The 27,620-nt window shown below is 32.6% G+C and overlaps 1 protein-coding gene across 1 annotated transcript; it reads right to left on the reverse strand.

The window, feature by feature from the left end:
- Positions 1–21,969: 21,969 nt before the first annotated feature.
- LOC119836708 (ERC protein 2-like) lies at positions 21,970–27,587 on the reverse strand. The gene is made up of 5 exons (XM_038362134.1): positions 26,635–27,587; positions 26,218–26,378; positions 25,527–25,674; positions 25,113–25,232; positions 21,970–24,131 (listed from the first exon to the last, which is right to left on the reverse strand). The coding sequence occupies exons 1-5, from the start codon at positions 27,199–27,201 to the stop codon at positions 24,102–24,104; spliced, it is 1,026 nt and encodes a 341-aa protein (XP_038218062.1). The 5' UTR covers positions 27,202–27,587; the 3' UTR covers positions 21,970–24,101.
- Between the last annotated feature and the right edge of the window lie 33 nt (positions 27,588–27,620).

Raw genomic sequence — 27,620 nt, forward strand, 5'->3', positions numbered from 1 at the left:
TTAGTTATTCGTGTTCTATCTAGACTATGACAGACTGAGTCAGTCTAGAGGCTTACCAGTATGTCAAAATATTAAACGGGATATCGAGATTTCGACTCATTATATTTTATTAGCGATCCGCCCCGGCTTCGCCCGTGGTACGTGTGTAGCCTAAAGCCTTCTTCAATAAATGGGCTATCTAAAACTGAAAGAATTTTTCAAAACGGATGAGCCGTTCCTGATATTAGCGCGTTCAAACAAACAAACAAAATCTTCAGCTTTATAATATTAGTATAGATGCTTCATCTACAGAATTTACGAAAATTATCTATACACAAAAATAACATACTCTTAAGACTTCAGATAATTGTCTAATGTTGGTAAAAGCACAGATTACCAAATTCTTACTACATCTACGCAAGAAAAAGTTTGTTTTCTTCAAGAAACGAGAATAAGGCCGCGACGCGATGTCGTCACAGAATTGTATTTATATATTTTTATAAGACCACATCTAATATATGGCTTAGTGACACATATATTTCGTCTGCGACGGATAAATGGGTGTTCATTTCATGTATATTCGCGAAACAATATTTATTTTATATCGCATTTGAGGAATGGTTTGTTTTTTATTAGAATGAATGAGTCGAAGCTGGCCAGTATCGAATTAGTGTCAAGATAGAAATATGTATAGAAATATTTTATGGATATAAATAGCTGTATGAATATGTGTTTCTGATTTAAGAGTGCTATCTATGTAAATTATTCAAAGATATTAAGTAGTCTTAGTCAATTCTTGATGTTCCAGCTATATCAAAACAAAATTTACGTTTATCGGTTACTCCTTTACAGAGGTATAAGGTCAAATGTTTAGATTACGCACCGATACGATTAGTACCCGGCTAACGCTGTTCTGCCTTACTCTTATCATTTAGGGGTATGAAAAATAGATGTTGGTCGATTCTCATTTACTGGGTAAGCACAAAAAATTTCATCAAAATCGGTCAAGCCGTTTCGGAGGAGTATGATAACGAAAGCTGTGACACGAGAATTTTATATATTAGATTTTTCAGTAGGTTCCACAGATAACTTCTCACACACTACATATATGATAGAAGATATCATGATAGTCAAAAATACATAGCTTTTTTAATAAGAGAAGTACAATTGCAATATGCAGGCTATATATTAGAGGAGATTTAATCAACTTGCAACGAAAAATGCCTACGTCCCTAGCCCCTGTTATGGAAAGTACCGCTAGCAAAAAAATACTATAAATCCTACTAAATTATAAATGCGAAAGTTTGTAAGGATGTGTGTGTTTGTTACTCTTTCACGTAAAAACTACTGAATCGATTGAAATGAAATTTGGTACGTAGACAGCTGGACAACTGGAATAATACATAGGCAACTTTTTAGTCCGATATTCCTACGGGATACCGACTTACGCGGGTGAAACCGCGGGGCGCAGCTAATGATTAATATTTTCAGTTGCTGCATTTTCAATGGAATAGGGGAAAGATGTGTGTTTTGAAATAATATACGCACTACCCTAATACGCACAATATCCAATCAACTATAGCACACAAAATAAGTAAATATCAGGAACTAAAAGATGAGATTAGACGCATGTGGAATCTACGTAGAGTCTTAATCATACCCATAGTTTTATCAACGACTGGCATAGTACCAAACCAACTTCATCAAGATATAAGAACTCTCGATCTTCCTAAAGTCTTATTCATTACATTACAAAAAGCAGTCATATTGAACACTTGCAGGTATACAAGAAAATTTTTACAAACGGAACAATCAACAGCATAGATATAGTATATACCAGAATGATGATCACTTGGCCTAGGCCCGTGATCATCAGTAACCCCGGCGACACCTGTGGCCGAGATCTTGTTTAAAAGAAAAAAAATAATAATAATACTACAAAAATCTTCTATTAAGCGATAATATTTAATATAGTATATCGGCTTTTTATAGAAAAGTTAAATCAATTCTATGAAATAATCACAAAAATATTCAATAGACTTTTCTGCCAACGGTACAAGGGCGCACTCATAAAGGGTTGCAGTAATGAGAACAATGAAAAATGGCCCAGCGCTCCCTGCAAATAATATATCAGTATAAATACATCTATAGATATGAAAAACGTTTCGAAATTGTCTATTTCAGCTATAAAAACAAAGTTTAATACTATGTAATGTATGTAATTTTAGGTTACATTGTAGTCTGTCGTTATACCTAATTTAATTCAAATGACAAATTCCTCCAGTAATATTTGTGTAGGAGTAATGGCACACACACACTAACAACTCATTTACAGATTTATCATAATTTATTGTAGATAGGTGACGTAACTTCGTACGCAATCAATACAAGATATTAATTTCAATTACAGATTTTTTTTTCGACGGCGACATTTATGTGGGGCTCGAACCACACTCGCTCAGAAGACCGGCCGGAAATCCTACTAATATTATAAATGCGAAAGTTTGTATGTGTATGTTTGTTACTCTTTCACGCAAAAACCACTGAACCGACTGTAATAAAATTTGGTACGTAGATAGCTGGACAACTGGAATAACACATAGGCATGTTTTTATCCCGATATTCCAACCGGATACAGAATTACGCGGGTGAAACCGCGGGGCCCAGCTAGCAGGAGCATAATACTGTGTCTCATACGGTGAGTCTCAGCCGGAGGCCCGTTTCCTTTTCTCACACTTCCCAGGCCATACCTTCGTCACTCCTTTCTGTATCCCCTACCCTTCCCCTTAAAAGCGGGCAGCGCATTCACACAGGCACTACTGCGAATGTTCATGGACGTTGGTGTATTCCATCAGGCGAACCATCAGCTCAGTTGTCCGCTATGACATAAAAAATATACGCTAATAATACGAACTATCTAGTAACTATTTAGTAACCTGTGGTTATTTTCAATACAGTGAACTTGAATTAAATAAAAATACACAAAAATACGAAAGGTAATAAGAAATTATAATAGTTAAGAACTGGAATATATATCTTAGTATAATAAGATCTTAGTTTATCTAAACTAAAAATATTTAAACATACATGTAAATAAACTTTTTGACGCGCTTATATAAGCTTCACTCATATGCTTGTATGTAACAGACTCCTTAAAAATTATTAGGATCACATTTAACAAATTTCCTTCTCAGTAAAAGATCTCATGATACAATTTAGTTGTACGATTCTATCGTTAAAGCGTGTTTATAAGTTTTATTTTAACTACTTACTTATATCAACTTTATCACGGAAAATCGAATGAAAAAATTCGACTCTTGTTCCACTCTATAATTTAAAAAATTAAACACGTTATTCTGTCCATTTTTAAATAAGGAATATTCAGTAAAATTGCCAGCGCTAAAATCCAAAAACCGGACCGATGATTCACTGATCGCTATCTAAAAAAAAAAAAAACTACCAAACACGGAACAAACCCTTCCCCGACTGTAATTATCGAACAATTTAACCTAGTATCATTTTTACATCTAATTTTACCTTAAAAACTAAACCAGAATTAATTGACCTGCGCGTTCAAACATTTTTTAACGTAATCAACATGATACAGAGATCAAGTTAAATTGGCGCGAAAAAACGCGACCAATTTGTGTGGGCCTCTGGTTTTCTTATACATTGAATGACGTGGTAGGGAAATGAGGGGTCTGCATAAATTGGTGGTTAGTTAGCGTGCTAAGATCGGGCGATAGGGACATATTATAAATTGCGCTGTCCGTCTGTCTGTCTGTCACAAAGCACGCGATGCAAAAAAGTTTTTAACGTGACGAAAATACGGATGTTTGAATTATTAATGGGGTTGGATGTGCTTATTTATTTTCACTTAAATTTTGAGCAATTATTATTATTTGTCTTATTAAGTTATTGGAAGTTGAAAGCAGTTAACCAATTTAGTATTTTCTTGTGATTGATTTTACGCGAGTATTATACATTTAGAAATTGATGACTTTTTAACGAATTTTAAACGCGATTTATTCATGATATTGTATTAACCCGACGTTTCGAACACTTTACAGCGAGCGTGGTCACGGGGAGACTCGCTTTAAAATTCATTAAAAAGTCTTTAATTTCTAGTTAACAAATGTCTTAGGTATGCATTGAAAATATTTCACAGTTGCAAAATAAATTCGTAAAATTGTACGACATAAAATATATTTTATTGCGTTTACCATTTCTTAAATTTTTAAGGCCCACATACCTAGTATGTAGGTAAATATATATTGATATTATTATACTGGTAATAAAGATTAAATTTACGTTGCCAAATTCACTCCATTATTATTAAAGTCAATTCATTTTAAACCTAAAATATTATCAAATCTAGACTAACTGATAGAAAATTTATTAATGCCGCATCCATTCATCGCGAATTCTTGATAATTTTAATTCATATTCAATGAAAGAGGGTAAAACGGTTTATTTATCTACGCTACAAGTAAAACGTATAATTTTCTAGAAACATCGAGAAACGCCGCGAGCTTGATTGGAGAATTCAATACTAGTTATACCCGTGTCGTTGCTTGCTACTTAAAGAGATGTTACCTTAATAGAGGAACCTTATTTTTCGGATATTTATTATGTTTGTATATTTTTTTTTCATGTACTTATTTTCTGTTATTCAAAGCATTTTGTACGTGTATAAAAGTTGAGGAAAAAATTGTGTTGTAAATATGTTTGGAATGTTTTCACACAAAAACTGCTGGACCGATTTTAATTTTTTTTTTACCATTTGAAAGCTGTATATTCACTGAGTGATATAGGCTATGTATGTACCACGGGCGAAGCTACAGCTAGGTCTAAATCTTTTAGCTTTAATTCAAAGTTTATATACGAATCTATCTGATCCTTTAAGTAGTTCAATATATAGGTTTCTACTTCTATGATCTATGTATATAGTTATTATGGAGGAAAGCTTTGCACAAAAAATCAGATTTTAGTAAATATTTTTGCAAAAAGTTACCTTATTCCTAATAGACATATAATTTATATTCATTTTTTTCAAATTTCATTCGAAATCTTGAGCTATTTTCAATGTGAAGTTTATCAAAATCGGTCCTTCAATGTAGCCGTGATACAAAAAGTCATATTACTTATTTTCTCACTCATAATTAGTTGGGTAAATTGATTTTTATGATTTATTTTGTATTTGAAAATAAATTATTATACCTTCATATACGGAAGCAAAATGATAAAACTGTGCAATCCAAACGATATGCTAGTTGTATTTATCTTATATATATAAAATTCTCGTGTAGCAATGTTCCTTACCATACTCCTTCGAAACGGCTGGACCGATTCTGATGAAATTTTGTCTGCGTATCGGGTAGATCTGAGAATCGGCCAAGGTCTATTTTTCATACCCCTAAATGACAAGAGTAAGTAAGTTTATAATATTAGTAGGATTAAGTAATTAATTAATTAATCCTACTAATATTATAAATGCGAAAGTTTGTAAGGATGTGTGTGTGTTTGTTACTCTTTCATGCAAAAACTACGCAACCGATTGCAATGAAATTTGGTACGTAGACAGCTGGACAACTGGAATAACATATAGGCAACTTTTTATCCCGATATTCCTACGGGATACGGACTTACGCAGGTGAAACCGCGGGGCGCAGCTAGTAGGTAATATACTTAAAAATGTATAATTCCACTCAGGATCAGTATACATTTGTTATGTATACAGTCAGTATCGCCTCCGGTCTGTTTGTTCATCGCTCCCCAGCCTACCTTGTTAATATTATACGTATATATGTGGACAGTCGAGTGGAAAATTACATGATTATTTATTAGTCGGAATTATCATGATATAAACATACAAATATAATATATGGAAGTAAACTGTGCTTATATTAGAATAAGATTGAGAAATTGTTAAATATAACAAATAACATATAAACTAGGATACTCATACGTATAAAATACATGAAAAAACATATTTTACGTATGTATACAATTGATACAAAAATAATAAAAATATTTCTAATAATTGTGTCGATTATTCGATAATTTCTTCAAAATCATTATTTCATACAATACTAGCAAACCCGGCAAACTCCGTTTCGCCACCAAATAAATGATTTCGTTTTTCCTGCTTTTCTGCTGAAATTTTTCCGGAATTTTCTTTGCTATGAACCTCACGGAGCCCGAGACCTTTCCAACGAATGCAAAACCGTGGATATCGGTTCGTGCGTTATGGAGTTATAGCGTCAGGAAGGAAAACCCGACTTATTTTTATATAGTAGAGATAATGTAATATAATGTCACGTCAGTTAATTTTTTTCTCAGTCAATTTTGATTATTTTCCCCACTCACATATGAGTGACGCAGAAAATTGTTATGCCCAAATTTTGTAGCATTTTTCTTAACTACTTATATACTTACTAGCTGCACCCGGCAAACGCTGTTCTGCCTTACTTTTATCATTTAGGGGTATGAAAAATAGATGTTGACCGATTCTTATAGATACCGGATAGGCACAAAAAATTTCATCAAAATCGGTCAAGCCGTTTCGGAGGAGTATGGCAACGAAAACTGTGACACGAGAATTATATATATTAGATATAAATAAAATAAAAAAAAAGTCTCGATCTGCATGTTTTCCTTAATTCTTTATACAAGTATATCAACTAATACTAATATCATAAATGCGAAAGTTATTCTGACAGTTGTTCACGTCTAAACTGCTGACCGCATTTGGATGAATTTTCATATAAATATACTTTACAGCCCGAGACAGGACTGCGATTCCTACGACTACATAGGCGAAACTGGAATGAAGCAAACAAAAATAAAAGAGAAAAACTAACTCCATTATAGAATTCCCAACCAAACACGGCGATCATAAAGCATGACCTGTTTTGCATTGTATATTGGCATCAGAAGTCCAAGTGTAAGACTTACAAACACACTAGCTGCGCCCCGCGGTTTCACCCGCGTAAGACCGCATCCCATAGGAATATCGAGATAAAAAGTTGCCTATATGTTATTCCACTTGTCCAGTTGTCTACGTACCAAATTTCATTGCAATCGGTTGCGTAGTTTTTGCATGAAAGAGTAATAAACACACACACATCCTTACAAACTTTCGCATTTATAATATTAGTAGGATGGGATTTGATAAACAATATTTTAATTAGGCTATCATGCACGCATGACAGCGCGTTACGCATGTGCAAAATACCGTATTTTTTCTATTTATTACTTGTTTATGTATTCTCTTTATAATATTTATACGCAGTGTAATGGGGCGTCCTCAGATGGTATTTTAATGCTTATGATGAAGTTTTCAATCAGTAAATGAAGTTTTTTATTCATAATATGATCAAATTCTATTCAGAATGTCACTTGTACTGTGATTAATCTTTAAACTTTGTATAAAAATATACAAGTATGTACAGAATACGTTATTAATTCTCAGCTTTAATATACAAATTAAATTATAAAACTGTTTATGTTTGAAATAACTAGCTGTGCCCCGCGGTTTCACCCGCGTAAGTCCGTATCCCGTAGGAATATCGGGATAAAAAGTTGCCTATATGTTATTCCAGTTGTCCAGCTATCTACGTACCAAATTTCATTGCAATCGGTTCAATAGTTTTTGCGTGAAAGAGTAACAAACATCCATACATCCATACAAACTTTCGCATTTATAATATTAGTAGGATAATATGAAATAATAATATCTAAAATTACCTCTTTTTGTCTGATCTCCTGTTTGTGTTAAGTTATTATAATAGTAACGAAAGGTGAAAAAAAAAGTTAAGCACTTTTTCACACGACTGTATCATTGGTATGCGCAAACAGTATGTGTGCACTACTGGACTTCACTGTACATAATAAGCATACCCTATAAGTACATATAATGATTACTTTTACGAGTCTGTACCTAAAAAATAGTCAATCGATTTGTTGTTTATTTGTTGGATGCGTAAAATTGTAAATTGTTATGTTAATAAACAGGTTTCAATATGCATATTCATTATTCAGAATGTATAAATAATCCTACTAATATTATAAATGCGAAAATTTGTAAGGATGTGTGTGTGTTTGTTGCTCTTTCACGCAAAAACTGCTGAACCGATTGCAATGAAATTTGGTACGTAGACAGCGGGACAACTGGAATAACATATAGGCAACTTTTTATCTCGATATTCGTACGGGATATGGACTTACGCGGGAGAAACCGCGGGGCGCAGCTAGTTATCAATATGGCTGTATGTGTATGCTTGAGTAGCGTAAAATCGCTGAAAAGCCTAGACCGATTTGAGTAATGTTCTGTTCAATATTTGAGACAGGTTATTTACGAATTTTTATTACTCGTTTTATAAGTGATCTGTTGGACAATAAGAACTAAAGTACAGACTAAACAGGCAACTTACGTAATAATTTTTTTTTTATCTTTCTAACTGTATGAACTATTCTAACAATAATCAAAACACAAAACGATGATATTTCGGAATATTATAACATATAAATATATTACTAAACCGTTACTGACTTCAGTAACACCTTTTATGGGTTGATAATTAGCAATATTAGCTTTAAAGCAAATTAAATGAAGCATTCTTTAGATACAATAAGAGCGTTATATCTTTTAGTTTTTCTGCACATTTTATTTAAACCGCCACATATAATTTATGCAATTGAACCAACGACCTATTGCTTCTGCAACGGTTCTACGATAATCACTGGAGCAAGGAGTTCCCATTTTTATGTAATATTTTAATGTTTCTTCTTATTATAATATTTAAAATGGTATGTAGTATTCCTCTACAACAAATATTCAAGCATTGTTACTATCTATCAAGGAAAAAATAGATAAATCTAAATTTAAAAATATCAGACGAAACTCGCACGTAAAGCATTTTTACAAAAAGCGGTTTATGTCAAACCTCATTCGGGCATTCGATCAAGTTTCCTTTGCCACATATTTGCGCGGTGACAGTTGACAGTTCGTCGAAAGCGCGGGAAACATTTACAAAAACAATAACGGCCGAAGTGCGATATGCGAAAATTTCACGAAAATAAAATATGAGAATAAAGGCGAATAAATAAAATAATAAAAAATATATAAATCCAGTCTTTTTGTTTCCTCGGATGGGCTCTCGATGTATAAAAAGCGCCCGCTTCTAGACAGCTGACCTTCGCAGCGGGAAACGGCGGAACTGAAAATTTCGTTTTATTATTGTTTAATAAAAAAAAATGAAAAAAAGTTATCATCATACATTATGATGAATAACTATTATTAATCTTTAATTTTATTCTAGAATCAAAAAAGTTTATATTTTTTATTAATATATGTAATATAATATATACTGTGTGCCATGAACATTTTAGATAACCAACATATTACTAAATAATTACTAACTACCTGTTCATTTTATTCTTACCAATAAATTGAATAAATATGTATCTAATATAATATTTTACACACACACACACACACACACACACACACACGCGCACAATCAATCACATATCATACATGTGTAATGTGTAAAAAAATCTATTACAGCTACCAACAGACATTTTAAAAACGTAGATTAATGAAAACATGTAACTTCATATAATTTTTCATGAAATCTTCTATACTACAAATAACAAAGCTACAGCCCACATGTTTACTATTGCAATTCATTCATTAGCTCATCCGCCAGCATTAAATCATCTTATAACATTTTAATTGATCAACACGCGGCTATAAAATGCAAATGATCTGATTACAGTAATAAACATTTGATCAACTGCGAAATAGATAAATCACATGGATATGATAACTCTTATTCCTTGTCATAACGAAGTATGTATGTGTGTGTGTGTGTGTGTCGATTTTGTGAGACTGATACACATGTTTAATTGATTTTCTCTAAATAATAAGACTAATTTTCTTCTTAACTGGATATAGATCTTAGTCCACAGGAGTAATGCGTCATTTAAAAAATAAGAATGTCATATTAAGTGCCTTGTGCTTGTAGGTAATCAAACTTATAAAAAATCGATATATCCCAAATATATATATAACTGTAAAGTACAAATATAAATAGACAAACATAAATATAAATTTTGAGAAAAATAATTATTAAAAAGCCCAAGATAGCAGTTGCGTGTTTATGCTCTAGGCACGATATATTTCAAAGTGGGCAAAAGTACATTCGCGCTATAACTACGTAGGCGCTCCGACCGGGACGCGGGCTTAAGGGCTCGCCTCCACTAGTAATGTTAGGCGATAATCAAGATATTTTTTTTTTTATTATATCGTGTAGGTTCTGATTCTTAAATACTTAACGCCGATTACTGGTGTGGTCTAAATTTTGACTTTAATTCAAATACTACGAGGGTATTGTAGAGACTCTTGATATTGTAGATAGTTAAAGTTTTAAGCCACCTCACTTTTCTAACTTCTCTTACTAAAGATTTCATTTGTATATTTTTTATTTTCGTTGTACGTAAATATGCGTATCTAAAACGCTTTTTATGTGCTTTCGATATTTTCAGTACTTTTAGGTAATAGTGGAGAGCTCTTTTACATTACATAGAACGATACTAAATTTGAGTTTAAATCACACGTAAAACCGTGTCATTTAAACTCTATTGTCTATCAGTAATTTATTATGAGTATTTTGTGTCCATATTATTTTTAACCGACGCCGACAGATGCAGTCTACTATAAATTTTCACTCAAGCCGTTTGGGGTGATTAAGATTACGTGTCCTATGTTAATATAATTTCTCCATTCATACACTAGCTTGAAATAGGCATACCTATAGCACCGTATGCACTTTCCTATATTTTTTTTAAGTATCAACAGTATCGTATTCCCTACATTAGCAAAAACATTGCATTCTAAAAGTTTTATAGTTGAAAAAAAAAGTATTAATAATAAATATCTTATGATGCAGTACACTCATGGCTTTAGTAGAGGAGCGCAGTCGAGCGTCGCGCAAGACAAGGACGGAGAATAAGACGAAGGGTTGCTCTGAGACCCAGAAAGTATCGAGTTTATAGCGCGCTCTCTCGCTTCACACAAATCCGGCTCAACATGGTTGCGCGCGTCTATAAAGTACCGCATTTAAAATGGCCGCCAGAGAGATAAGGAATTTATTTAAATTGACCTTTTAACGTGATTATAGTGCATAGTTTTAAATGCAGGTGTGTATCGAAAAATCGCAAATTTTTTGCTCTTTTATTCTATATAAGAATATCCTACGTATTTACCTGGGTTTTGGAGAAAATAGCGTTTTAATTCGAAGCCAGAGGTAGAAATATTCTTGTCTGGAATTGTGGTACTTTATGTGAAGTTCGTAACAATAGCAGTGAGGGGGGAGAGACGCGCTCATCAAGTACGCCGTACCGTTCTTCGCGAGTGTAGAGATAATAAATACGTTACTTTATGGGCGCGTTGCCTAGAGAGGATATGCCAAGATAACAGTAACTTTCGTACGGCCCTATATATACAGTTAGGTATATGGTTTGTTTTTTTTTCTAGCCAGCGCGTTCGGAAATGCGTTTGAATTTGGAATTAGCTAAAATTAGTAGTTAGTTTGATTTTCATAAATTCGAAAATTAAATTTGGTTGTTGTCTATTTCATAGAGTCGTATCAGTGATGTGAAATGAAATGATAATTGTTGAAATTTTATGATTTTTAATGTTAGGAATATTTGTAATAAAAGACATTATTTACTTAAAATTGTGATACAGATCCGATCAGCTGTTTTTGCGTAAAAGAGTAACAAACATATTTATTTACAAACTTCCATGTTTACGATATTACTAGCTTTTCGCTTACGGCTTCGCCTGCTTAGTATAAGGAAAAAATAGACAGTCTGAGTTTCCGCTTTAGTTCCCCTGACCTTGGGATTTTGGGTACAAAAACTGACCTATGTCCATTCTGGGTTCTCAAATTATTTATATACTGAATTTCATGCAAATCGGTTCTGTGGTTCAAGTGTAAAGAATACAAACAGAAACAAATTCGCATTTATAATATTGGACTTTAAGATTTAAGATATAACTAGCTGCGCCCCGCAGTTTCACCCGCGCAAGTCTGTATCCCGTAGGAATATCGGGATAAAAAGTTGCCTATGTATTCCAGTTGTCCAGCATCTACGTATCAAATTTCATTGCAATCGGTTCAGTAGTTCTTGCGTGAAAGATGAAGAAACACACACACATCCTTACAAAATGTCGCATTTATAGTATTAGTATCATTTCTACTGAAGAAATAAAATAATCATCATTCACACACATCAAAATTATTTAATCACCATATTTGGTGATTGGGGCATTGATACATTAGGTGACGCTCGTCATCTATCATTTGGTGACAGGTTTGTTTGTAAATAATACTAACCGTCAGGCTTTCGACTTCATTCAATTAAAATGATATTATATTACACTAGCTTTCCGCCTCCGGTTTCGTCCGCATAGTTAAAGCAAATAATAGTAGAGTATAAAACAAAGTCGCTTTCTCTGTCCCTAATCTTTAAAACTATGCTACGGATTTTGATGGTTTTTTTTAATAAATAGAGTGGTTCATGAGGAAGGTTTATACGTATAATAATATCTATTAAATTACTCCGAATTAACATGTACGAAGCCGCGGGCAAAAGCTATATACATAATACATCTAAATTACGTGTCACATCACGATGTTGTTTGTCCGCGATGGACTCCTAAACTGCTCAACCGATTTTGATCAAATTTGCATGCCATGAAGTTTGACCCAAATTAAACGATTGGATATCTATTTACATAGATATTTACAGCTAGGAATTTATATAAACTAAAAATATGCTTTAATAATGGTATCAACTGAATTGTCTTACTTTTATATAGAGTAAGAAAAAAAAGACCTATCGATCCTTATCAGGATAATGAGATGAACACATGAAATAATTATTTTGTCACCAAGCCGTCATAAGTGTTCAAAGTTAGAATTAAATCTGTCTTTAAAAATAGACATTCCGAAACCTGACGATCCTGATCAGGATAATGAGATGAACACATGAAATTATTGTATTGTCACCGATCCTTGACAAGTGTACGAAGTTGGAATAAAATTTGACTCAATTTTGACCCACTTGAAAGACAAGTGGGTCAAAATTGAGTCTAAAGGGGTCGCTTACATACAAACATATAGCTATATATATATAATATAAAGCTAATAAGACCGTGTTATACTTGGGATCGGTTTCCAGTAATATTTCTGGGTATAAAATTATCCTATGTGTTTTATCGGGTCTTAATATATCGCTCTGCGGGATTTCATGCAAATCGGTTCAGTGGTTTTGGCGAGAAGAAGAGACGCACCAACATTAAGCATTATTCATAAGAATGCGATAGTGTGTTTGTTCGTTTGTCTTGAGATAGTTAAGAGGCTAGTGATAGACTATTTTATACCGTGGCGATACATCTTATACGCATGGAAACAATGCAGTAGAAATCGGGTTGAAGCCTTATAATTACTACACCTACATATAAAATTTCATAATTATTGTTAAAACTGTTTCTGAGTATAAATCAAATAACGCTGCAACACGACAATTACTTATATTAATATAAAATATAATTAATCGATATGTTCTTTCAAATTGAGTTCGTTTTCATAAAATTCTAGAGACTTTAAAGTATTTTTAACTAGCTGCGCCCCGTGGTTTCACTCGCGTAAGTCCGTATCCCGTAGGAATATCGGGATAAAAAGTTGCCTATATGTTATTCCAGTTGTCCAGCTGTCTACGTATCAAAATTCATTGCAATTGGTTCAGTAGTTCTTGCATGAAAGAGCAACAACCACACACATCTCTAACAAACTCGCATTATATTATTAGTAGGATTACTTAGTATAATAAAGTTATGTTATCTGTGTAAAGGTGAAGTGTTTGAATTTGTGACTTTGTAACGTTGTGGCGTAATATCTCTAGAACTGCTGAACTTATATAAATGATTCTTTTATTAATAGAAAGCCACATTATGTGTGTGTCGTAGGCTAAAATTTATTTCGTTTCCATCTTGCGTCAACCCGGGCGGAACTGAAACCGAAACTGAAAAGCAGCTAGTAATAATATAAAGCCAATGAGTTTGTTTGATTGTACGCACTGATCTCAGGAATCACTGAACAGATTTAAAAAAATCTTTCACCGTATGTAGGTGCTCTCTAAGTGCTATAAGATATATATACCACCACCACCACCACGTATGTACGTAGGTACCACGGTCAAAACCGGGGCATATCGGTAGTCAAAGGTTACTTACTACCTTAAGGTAGTAGAAGGTAGTAATAGTAAAGCAATGTCGCTTCCCGCGTATGTATGTATGTATGCTTAAATCTTGAAAACTCGCAACGGATTTTGACTAGGTTTTTTTAATTGAGAGAGATAATTTAAGAGGAAGGTCTATATAATAACATCTATTAAACTACTCCGAATTTAACGCGAGCGAAGCAGCGGGCATAAGCTATATATAGTTGCGAAATAAATTCAAACTATTGGGAATCGAATCCGTGACCTATTTAATAAATTTCCAAATCCTCCGGCCACTCGGGTGTTAATATATATAATTATATACTTAACGTATATAATCATTATATAAAACTTATTGTATAATGGCTAGATACACAGTGTGCGCATGCTTGCTACTATATACTGCACGAATAGTCTTGATACTTTGAGTTCCACTACACAGTATGAAACAAAGTCGCTTTACGCTGTGTGTCTGTGTGCTTGGATCTTTGAAATTACGCTACAGATTAATGGAGTTTGTAGATTTAAGATAATAGATTTTACAAAATATAGAGAAAAGAAGTGGGATAAAAGGTTTACTCCGAATGTAACGCGTGCGAAGTTGCGCACAAAAGCTAGTTTTATAAAAAATCCATTGCATGAATATATAAATTTGTTTTTTTAATTAATTTTTATTAGTGATACTTTAGAACGATTTAACTCAAATGACTATCGTTTGCACAAGAGGCGGTCTTATTGCTGAACGGCATTCTCTACCAATCTACCTGGTAGGTAAGGAATAAGATGTATACATATTATGTAGTAATTTCTTACCTTGTACTATAGGGAAGAAAGAAGACAGAGGAATAAAGAAAGAGAACCAAGGCTGGTCTGCTAAGGTTAGTCTTCTTGTATTTACTTTATTTATGTCATCGTCGGCAATGGAGCTGGTGGGTCGCCTGATGGTAAGCGCTACCACCGCCCATGAACATATGGAGGGGCGTAAGGTTGATTGCAGACCTTACGCCTCTACAAAAGGATTGCCGACTATAAATTGAAAAGGGATTGAGAGGAATAAAGGAAAGCACTGGGAAGGGTAAGGAAAAGATACGAGCCTCCCCCGCTCATCGAACGAAACACAGCTTATGCTTCACGCCGGTTTTCTGTGGGGGTGTGGTAATTTCCTGGTTTTAGATGGTCCAATTTGTGCCGAAGCGTGCTCGACTCCCACATAAGATTCTTCGTGGTATTCCTTACACCGAAAGAATGATATTTTTTACAAGTTTTAATTGAAACTTCTATAATTTACATGAATTAAACCATTTTTTTTATCATAAATAACATGTACATAGTAACATTTGAAATTTTTTTGTGTAATTAAATATCTGGATACAAAAAATCTGTTTATTTAAAATATCAAGCATATAATTCCCAGTACAAAGTATCCGCAGTCCATCTCATTATTTGTTCGCGCTTTTTGAATAATATTTTAAAGTCATGCTATTTGGTGCTTTATGCACAAAGCATAAAGCTTACAATCCCTTGCTCGGGATATTCAATAGTTTTAAAAGCTCTTTGCTCGTCTGTTTTATATGTTTTGAGCCATCTACATTAAAGGCTCTCCATACAAGACATATAACGTAGAACTTGCCAGAATATTTAATAAGTTAAATGCACTAACAACATTTAATTGTTATTAAAACTAATAATAAAAATCAAAAACTCAAAATTGCTTTCATACTTTTCCTGAAAATACACTCATGGACATATGTTTTAATTAATTAATTTATAATTAAATCTTGAACGACTTATTTGGCGGCAAGTCTTCATTATTATTTCGCTTATAAAAGCTGTTTCACACCCAAAAAGAGGTTTCATATAATACTATACGTGTGAAATGCCGTTATTGCATTATCGCACACACGCGTCCCCGTTTATGTATATGCATGCACATGTGTGTGTATAGTATATGCAATGGTGACCAGATGAAACGGATGACATCATTTCGGATAATTTTGTTAATACAAAATTGTTACGTAACTATTGTATTGAAGGCTTAGCGGTAATGTGCTAAGATCGATGATGGTATAACTAGTTGCACGCCCCGGCTGCGCCCGTGTAGTCATTAATCGTAATTAAAATAATATAAAGTAGTAGCTGCCTTCCGCGGTTTCACCCGCGTAATTCCGTATCCCGTAGAAATATCGGGATAAAAAGTTGCCTATATGTTATTCTAGTTGTCCAGCTGTCTACGTACCAAATTTCATTGCAATCGGTTCAGTAGTCTTTGCGTGAAAGAGCAACAAACACACACACACATCTTTACAAACTTTCGCATTTATAATATTAGTAGGATGAACCATCCTATCTTTTAACTTGGATCAAACTGCACATGGTGTGCAAATTTGATTAAAATCGGTCGAGTAAATTAGGAGTTCTTCGCGGACAAACAATGTGAAACGTAATTTATATGTATTAAGATCTATAAATTTTAATTTGTGGTTACATTTCATAAATATAAAAACTTGTTTTTAATTAAATCGAAACACGGCCCGTATCCTATTCCTCTCTTCCCAATCCACTTCTTTATTCCTTTCGTCCATTCCTTCCTTATTCCTTACCACTTATGAGCAGGAAACGCCTGGCCCAAGTCCAACCTCTACAAATATTCGTGGGTGGAGAAGATCGCTTACCATCAAGCGAACCACCAGCTCAGTTGCCCGCTGTGACATTAAATACAAGGCACTGTAATTTGATTTCATAATGGGACTGTTGAAATGAAATCTTCTTAGAAAATAGCTTGATCTTCATATATCCCGGAGGCATGTATTCTTTTCCTTACCCTTCCCTATCCTATCCTTTATCCACCTAATTTCTCCAACCCACACCTTTTAAGTCAATAATCCATTGAGTGTTCATGGGCGGTGGTAGCGCTTACCAACAGCCGCCAGATCCTTTGCCATATGACCTACTATGACATAAAAATAGGTTTCTTAAGGTCACCTAGAAAAAAAAATTATGTAATTAAAGTGGTAAATGTTAAAACTGTGTGATGATGAACCAACAAGTGCTTCTATTAGAAATATAATTGAAGAAATAAATGTTTGAGTTTGAGTTTAAGTTTGAATAAGATACATTTATTGTGTTTCGGAGCTACGATATATATCTACACTAGCTTCGCCCCGCGGTTTCACCCGCGTAAGTCCGTATCCCGTAGGAATATCGGGATAAAAAGTTATGTATATGTTATTAAAGTTATTGTTGTTGCAATCGGTTCAGTAGTTTTTGCGTGAAAGAGCAACCAACACACACACATCCTTACAAACTTTCGCATTTTTAATATTAGTAGGATAATAGGATAGTTAGTAGGATATAAATACAAATTAAATCTATAATCGCATGTGTTTTGTGTATTCAAATAGTATTAAAATATTAAAATTTGATTATAGTAATAATCTCATCATGTATACGATAGACTATAGTTGCATTCAAATGTATTCAGCCATTCCCAAGTAAGACTAACGAGCGAAAATATTCATTAAGTGGAAATACTTAATTTATCTATGTAGCTATTAACTACTTAAACGATCAAAAAAACACTTTTCTTTATTTTTATCACACACTAATATTGTTAGTTTAGTGTAAGTTTTTTGTTTGGATGTTTGTCCGACAATCACACTGAAACAACAAAACGGATTTTGATAAAATTTGGTACACAGACAGGGTTAGAGCTGACTTAGGTGATAGGATCCTTTTTATCCCTATTTAATTTTCCCTTGGGATAAAACAGGAATCTTGATATCCGGGCGGAGCCGGGACGAGCCTGTAATGGTAAAAACTAATACATATAAATACATACAAACTAATACATTAATTTACGAAATATTAAAATTTGTTATTAAATAATTGATCAACATTTTTAAAAACTTACAAGAATTGGCATATATATAATATACACCAAAATATAAACTGATATAATAATAAAAAGCAAAGCTGTCCGTCCATCACTGAACCTGTCATTATTCAATCTCCTCTGTATACGTTTAACATAAATAAATCTAAGAAAAATTAAATTACTATAATCACTTTTTAATCCTGTGAGCTGTTATGCAGTTAAGGTGTTTGTATTTGTTATTATATGTAATATTTAATAGTTTGTTTCCCTTTTGTTATTTAAATAGAACAAATGTAACTAGATGTTCTGACAACAAAATCCTACTCCTTCCTACTAGTCCTACTATCCTACTAATATAATAAATGCGAAAGTTTGTAAGGATGTGTTTGTTGCTCTTTCACGCAAAAACTGCTGAACCGATTGCAACGTAGACAGCTGGACAACTGAAATAATATATAGGCAACTTTTTATCCCGATATTCCTACGGGCTACGGACTTACGCGGATAAAACCGCGGGGCGCAGCTAGCACATAAGCAAAATTGATGAAATTCATAATTAGACCACGTGATATATATTATATCGTATTTAATGTCATTAATTTTATCAAGAATTGTACTGTGTGTGTGTATTTTAATACATATTTTAGGGTCTTAGAAAGTTGGATGCGGATTCTTTTAATTGAATTAATATTAACAAACCTTGTGAGGTTTGATTATAATTTAAAACTTTTCTGTTGCACTTCCATCATATATCAATCTGTTGTACCTTTTAGTTGCACATCTGTTTATTTTATTAGTATTTCTCTTAGTCTGGTGCACTATGAAGAGTATGATTTGATTTGAATTCGATGACTTTCAAAAATTTAATGAAGAATAACGTATATTACAGTCATCGTAATGCACAACTATATGTTTATGTATTCCTCAAAATAATTTTTTTATTCATGGTTACAGAACATGGTGTCTAATACATAAATCTTACCATAAACACACCATAAGACAGATTGCCTTGGAGCCACGTCTGGCCGCCTATTACACCAATTAGGATAACCGCAGCATTCCACAAAAACTAAAAATAGTGCGGTGTAAATTCGACCGACTTATTATGGGGGTCGGGTTTTTGATAAAGTCGAATTCATTTCGTTCTTATTGGGTTTGTATAATAATAATGTGTTATTAATAGGTTTTCTTTTCCCTTAGTTTTTTAGAAAAGTTCATATCCTTAGCGTATGATGGAAAAAAATTATAACACCAGCAGTTTCCCGGGCTGCGTCGGTAGAATTTTTTAAGTTTTTTTATAAAATTTTCCAATGAACCAATAATCATTAAAATCAGTTCTATTTGATTTTAATTTAAATATTTATAACTTCAGCACATAGAAATATTCCTTTTCTATTTTTACCTTTCTTTCTCTGGTTGCTTGTTGGCTGGTAGATATTACTGCAGAGAATAAGGCCACTTATTGTGATATGTAACATAAATAACACTGTTTTTTATTATGCACTTTGTTATCGTGTCCAATTAAGTATTTAATAATTTAAACAAGAATATTATTAACAGAAAAAAAAAATGATTAAAAACACACTTTTCCCGCCAAATTCAATTTTTCTTATGTATACTGCGTACCTTTATTACCTGTTACTTTAAATTCTGGATTTTTATTTTTATAATAATCAAGATATCTCTTAGGTGGATACAATATACTTAATTATCAGAAGTCTGTTTTGACAAATTAAAATGTTAAGTAGAATGTTTAAAAGAGCAAATACAGAGTTTCCTGCCGGCTCTTCTCTGTAGCTGAGCTGTTTTCTAAACCGCTGGTAAGTATTATAGAATATAGACGTATTTTTACGATTCAAATGCGCTTCTTCGGAAGTCAAAAATACTTCTATCTGGTAGACTTATTGAATAAATAAATGAGTAGATTTTTAAAGTGAAACTTCTTTAGAATCGTTGTGATTTCAAACCCGATGCAACGGAAAAAACGACAGGTAAGAGACACAAATACAAAAATGTGTAGAATGAAGCCGGCAAAGAATGAGACAGAAATATACATACTATTCATTCTTTTGTGGATTTACTGAAGTTTCACTTCTATCGTGTGTGAATCGCACACACACCTTTTTTTTGCTTACGGTTATTTATTAATAGTTATACTAAAATAATATTCATAAGTTTGTATTTATACTTTCTGAGCAACCTCTCTCCGACCTCCGTTCTTTTAAGGTCTACATCCGTGGTATATTGTAGGTTCCCCATCAGGTAACTCGTTTGATTTCCTTAAAATAATATTTATTCCCGCCAGCCGTGTGACGTCACCGGAAACAGGTGCGCGGGAGTTCCGTTCGTGACTCGATTGGGGCTGGCTATAGGGTTGACAGATAAAAAAATATATATGTATAACATATAATATAAGTAGTTATAATATTGAAAATACTGAGTTTGTTAGTATTAAATTACGTCAAAATCAATTTAGTGATTATTTCTCAGAAGATAGGTATATTTAACACTAGCGGTCCGCCCCGGCTTCATTCGTGGTACATATATAGCCTAAAGCCTTCCTCAATTAATGGGCTATCTAATACTGAAAGCATTCTTCAAAACCTTCAAACAAACAACAAAGTTTCTTTAGAAAATATCGATACGCAATGGGTCGTCTTGTACATGTGGTATATTTTCGTATTGCAATGAATATAAGAATTTATATGTAACAGAAAAAGTATTTATTTTCAATTCCAACGGTATGGAATTAGATTTTTTATATACTTTATTTATTCCAAACAAGGACAGACAAAAATAAACTTTAACATAATTTATAGTTGGCTCAACCCTAACATAATTATATAAAAACTAACAGCTCTAGTCCGCGACATTTCGATTTCATTTGCTTGTTTGATTTAATTTTATCTTAAAGTATAAGTCTCCTAGTCGGTACATTTTATGTTTATAGAAAGATACTTAAAAGAATATTTTCTATTACAAAAAATTTAACTACTGGACATGAAAAATACTATTCCAGTATTAAATCATTTTTGGATATAATTTTTCATTCTCTTTTCAAGAAATTTAGGGACTTATTGGTACTTATGATAGTTATAATAAATTTGTGGGCATTCGACACGACGGAACACAGTGGAGTTTGGTCCATAAATGGCAATCATAATAAAATATTTTTTTATATTCTATGGTAAGTTATTCTTATTGAAGCTTTACAAGCAGTTTTTATAAAAAAAATATAGAAAGTTGGTGTATACGACTCGAAGTTTTAACATAATATAATCACCTCACCTTTTAAGAAATGATGAAGCGCCGTCTAGTGTTGGATAGATTAAGCATTAATTTTTCTTTTTTGTTAAAATCTACTCCACGATAGATGGCGTGAAAACATATATAATGACGCATTTAGTCTGTTACAATTTGAATAAATAACGTTAATTTCTTCTAAGTGAACAAAAAAAAAAAACGAAATTAAAAATAATAAACTCATTTATTATTTTTATTACGTATGGTATCCTACTTACTACGGCTTTTGATACAATTAAAGCTTAGTGTTATTATTTCATTTTGTAAAAACTAAGTTCAAATGCATTCTCCACCAAAAAGGGATATACATAAAACTACTGTACCGTTGTGCTTTATATAAAATACTACACTTTAAAGTCCTTCAAACTTTTCAATGTTCATGTTAAAATTAATTAAAGTCGGTACGGCAGGTTTGGAGTGAAATTAAACTTATGTTTCAAAATTTATTTTATGACTTTGGTACGAGTGTATTTAACTCTCTTACTAGCGTTTTCCTCCAGCTTCACATGCACTTGAGCGATTTATGCTGTAATGCCCTCTTTGAATATCGACTTAAATTTGTTAAAACGTTAAATATTAGGCAGATTTAAGAAGGCAAGGATAGGTTAAGAAATAATAGACACAAATCATATTATACGAAGATATTATATTTCAAAGAACATTTATCCTTATGTTAGCATATCTGTCAATATAACGTGTGAAACAATACGAACGTCATATTATAATAACAATTAACTAATATTATTATTGTGATAATATAATTCACCTACACTTTATCATTACAAAATTGTAGCTGCAAAGTCTAGTTGAGAATAGAGTTAATTACATTATAACGCTAAGAACTTCTTGAATTTAAACGAAACGGAAGAAAAATATATTTTATCACAGACTAAAAATCAAAATTTATTGGAAATATATAGAGAAATGGGTTTTTTTTTAACTTAGTTTTATTAGCTTAGTTGGAAATAGAAAATGAACGTTGGTGAATACAACAAAGAATCTCTAAGCAAAAGTTATATTTTCTCAAATCGAGTTATCAGCATTATAATGTAAGTTTAATCCAAGTTTTAACCCGTTAAAAATGTTTCAATTGTACCTAATAACAATGCAAAAACTTAATTATAATTATCTATTAGTTATCTGTATTTATTGGAACATAATTTTCGATTTGTAAATCAACAAAACATTGCAGCTTTTCTATTCCCATCTATCATAGATACATACTACATTAGCAATGTAAGACCTCGGCTTATGCCCGAGGAATTTCCATATGGATCAAACAAGAATTAAAGTTGACGGTAAAATAAAAGACAATGGCCTTATTGGACCCGTAACAAATTCAATAAACATCGTAAAAGTTGGTGTAGGTACCGACTAAATAAATATTGCCATGTTCAAGCGACCATTGTCTTCGGATAAACATAATTTCATGTCACTTACTCTGTACAGAATATCCAATTTATGAACTGTAACGCGGATAAATAATTCATGTATCAGAACAACGGATAAAACTTTTATAAAACAACAAACACGTGTAACGAAGTCAACGCAATGTACAAGTACCATTCATACATATATAAGTATATACTTACATGTAACAAATTATATTCACAAATTGGATTGTCTACACGCCTATCACACTTGCAAGACGGTTGTAAAAAATATAAAAAGCTCACAATTTCACATTATAAATACTGTGTGTAGTTGAAAATAGCTGCCGTTCAGGATGCAATTTACCAAATAAGTCACCCTCGTGCATCCGAGGCGAACAGACGTCCCTAAGATTACGTAGGCTCTCAATCGAAAGGAAACTCTTATTACATAAGGCAGTGCTTTTATTGATTCGTTAAGCATTGTCTTTACACCAATTCTACAATTCAAGCTACGTAACATAATGATATGCCCAAAGGCTTTCAAACTTTGTGCATGATATGTAATTTCAAAAATAATTCTAAAATATTATTTCAACTGTTTTTCAAAACCGTGCATCTTAGTATTTTCCACGTTTTAATGATTTTTTTTAAATAAGAGTATCATATTGTTATACATTAGCATTTTAGTCGAGATAGTGCTTAAAATAAAATATAAATAAGCATCAAATATTATTATAGGATTAATATTAGTTTTATAACAATTCATTAGCAGCATCAGTAGAAGACTTTACTAGTTAAAAAATAGACACCAATATGAATAATCTAAGACGAGCAGAGGTTAAGTTATTGCTTTACATGTATACAACTTTTAACAAGTGCTATAATAGGGTATATAAATAGGATAAATAATCTCCACTAAATATCAATCAATTTCGTTTAAAAAAATATTATTTGGTATCACTCAAAATGGTTCCGTGTCGTATCGTGTGAGAATAAATAAAACATTAATAAAATCAGAGAAAACTAATTACGAATTGAAAGAAATGACATTTCTGACAGATGTCAAATTTGACAGCTGCGATTCCCCCCCAAATTGATTTGTCAATGGTTTTGAGTCATAGACTACAAGGATAGAAAAAGTATTCCTTCACAATAATTTTTATTTGAGGAATATTGGCAATTAGGCTGGTGAAAAGCGATGATTGGTAAAGTAGCGGATGAGATGACAAGTGCGATGGTATTAGGCCACAACACAGATAAGACTTAGCTTTAAGACGTCACAGCACAGTGGCAGGGATGTCCTCCTCCTGTAAACAATGCTATTTCACATAATTGATTTCTAGTCTTAAAATTGTTTGGCATTTATTTGTTAACCATCATAATTACTATGGATTTTTCAAACACAAAAATAAAAATTTCAAGATTGCATGTTTTTCTTGGACTTTATTTTATCGAGTTGATACTCTTAGAAATCTCATTAAATATAAGATATTCCCCAATGCTCAATCCAAGTACTATCTTGATCCGAAGATCTTGATAGTTGATCCGACAAATTCTGACTTTAAAATAATGAAAAGGGCAAATACAACGACAGAATTGGAACAAAATTGAAAAATAAATTAAACTATGGAGGGCTAGCTACCCATACCCATATTTATCATTTAAGAATTATTTTCATCTAAGTTATCTTCATGTCTCCCACCATTCGTACAAAGATGACTATTATATTTATATAGTATTGAGAATTATAATTATCCGATACTTCTTGTCGCAACAAAACAAACATAGACTTATGTTGATTCCAATGTCCGCCTGTATCGAAATCGTAATAAGCGTTAGGTTTCAGGTCAGTTCAAATATAAAACCCATATCTCTTAAAGCAGTTCAATCAAACCCTTAAGAATTACCTATGTGTTATAACTCGCACTAAAACAAATTATCACACTCAAGATCCACTGCAGTATTACATTAAATAAGACAGCCATTTTATTGAGGGCAACACACCACAAGACTGAGGGACAAGCGATAGGAGTAGTATGTATTGTCTTGTAATTATATTTATCTGTAGTTTTTTTGTCTACATGATTAAGTTTCCTGAAATGTGTTTATTTATAATTGACTTTCTTTTGTAATGTGGTTAGAGGTCTAAAAAGTCTTCATTTCACCTATTACTAGGCCTTGTTTTCTCAAAAATCACACTCCATTAAGGCAGTTCCATGCTTATTAAATAATTATGGTAAAAAAGTAAAAAAATCACTCGCATTCCCAACAGTGTGGATTTACGATACCCAGATAATTACTTGGTTATCTTCACAGGCCGCTAACACATCGTCGACGATTGTCGGCAAGGAACTTTCCTCTTGAGGTAATTCGGTTGTATCTTTTTCAAATTCAATTAGCGCTTCGGTCTGGAAATTATCGTTATATTATATGACTGCATTTCATTACAGCGGTTTTGGCTACTGCGGGCAATAGTTCTTGATAAGGCAAAATAAAAATCTATCTTTTGGAATCTAGATGTCTCCCAGAAGAACAATAGAAATACATTATTTAATTAAACTAAATATCTTTTTATCGGGTATGTACTGTATAAATCCTAGTTATAAATGATTATATAAAGTGGTGATTTGGTATTATATAAAGTGGTGAAGTGGTGATTATGTAACAAAAATATAAAAGTCAAGTAAATAAAAAAAACTCACTTCCATTTTTAATCTGTTTAGCATTCGATCTCTCTCACTCTTTAATAAGTCGCATGCCTTTGTCTCGTTTTCATCCAGAACTCCCTTTATTTCCAATTCAGCAATTTGCGTGTCTTTTTCACTAATGGCACCTTCCAAAAGATCTTGCCTATAAAAAACATTAATAATTAACATCATTTCATTATTTTTCTTATCCTTGAAATATTAGTATTTTCTATTGTCCAATAAGACTTAACGCGATATACATTTCAGAGCACTGGTGACTCAGTTAGGACCTCAGGCTTAAAGCAAAAAGTTGGGAGCTCAAAATCACATGAGGGTGGAAAAAATATATTTATTTTTCAATCCATCTGTACATTATTCACATAACCACTGCTAGAAACGGTAAAGAGTAAGATCTTGAGGTATCTGGCAAGTCGAAGCATCAAAAATTTCGACGACATGTGACATATGCCACAACTCATAGAAGACCCGTGTGTTTCCCTCCAGTAGGAACATAATATCTGTCTGGTAGATCATAAACATTGAATGACCCAAGTAACATTTAATTGAAGATTTAAGAAATAATATTTGTACATATTTGCAACGAAAAAATTCAAATAATAAATTTCATTTTGTAATGTGATTCAACATTTAATAATTATACGTTTCTCCTTAGAAAAATCAATGCTCTTTGTATTCTATAACTTACACGACACGTGACCAATGACGTAGCATTGCTTCTCGTTTCATATTGCAGCGTTGCAGTAAATCTTCTAGTTGTTTCAAGCGCTTTGTTAGCATTGAACAGGTTTCGCAATTCAGCACTGAAGCGTTTTGCAGCGAACGAATCCTTTGTTCCATTTTCTTCATCTGAAACATTACCTTTTTTACATTATTCTGCTATTTACTCGCAAATATTAGTTACAAGAAAGTCAATAATTCATATTAAAAGCGCTTTTAACATTACTTGTTTATTTCTATGATACGTATGTATCTTTAATAAAGTTTCTGAATATTTTTGTTATAAACAAAATTTCTAAGGCAATAAAGTGTTAAGTTTTCATGGAAATACAGTAATTCTAAAAGTCTGATATGTGGGAATATAAAGTTGATATGTAAAACTAACCATATTTATCGCTTCGATCCTCCTTTTTTCTTCTTCATAGAATACCTTTTCTCTTTCTGACGCAATCAAAAATGACTCTTTAAGTGCTTCTTCCAATTCCAATATTCTTTTTTCTTTATATAATTTTTTCGCAGCACCAGTTTTATTATTTAATATCTGTTCTAATTCATCAATGCGTTCATCCTTACTTCTTACCACGGCTAAAAGTTGTTCAAATTCGGCTATATTATTGTTTTCTCTTAACGCTTCTTCCAATATTGATATACATTTCTGTTGTTCAATAATTTTCGAATTCTTTATTTCGATTTCCTTCGTCAAATCTGTTATCTTACGTGTTAACTTCGGTACATTTATCATACTCCTGTCTCCTCCCACATGCAAGTCATTGTAACTCCTACTAAATTTGCATTTATCGAGCCTATCCACTACCTTACCACTCTTTTGCAATTCAAAGAAACTCTTACTCTTTTTTAAGTTATTCAAGTCTTGACTGTCTGATATTTTTAATATTTCCGAAAGTATAAGCGATGACTCATTTAACTCTATCTCTAAATCAATTATCCTCATCTTGTTTTCTTCTAACTTGCATTTAAGCTTGTCTCTTTCTTTAAGAGTGTTTGTCAGATCGTTGATCGCATCTATCTCGCTTTGTCTTGCTCGCGATATTTCCTAACGATAGGGGTGAGAAAATGAAAGAAAATAATCAAAATAATAATAACAACTATTAATTAGTCAGTAACAAAACATACCAACAGTATAAACTCAAAAATAATTCGAGAAAGGCCAACATAGATTTCAGTTTATTCCTCAATTGATATTCGCATAACAAGAAAAGCTGGATAACATGGACTAGTGGACTTACAGTTCTACCTAGATACATGGTTGCTTAACAGTTTTACAATATTGTAATATTTTATTATCAATACTTAAAAAACAAGTCCCGCTGAACACGATTAAATTTCCATTTAAACACTTAAAAATATCGC

This window comes from Zerene cesonia, chromosome 25, assembly GCF_012273895.1.
Source record: "Zerene cesonia ecotype Mississippi chromosome 25, Zerene_cesonia_1.1, whole genome shotgun sequence".
Taxonomy (NCBI): Eukaryota; Metazoa; Arthropoda; class Insecta; order Lepidoptera; family Pieridae; genus Zerene; species Zerene cesonia.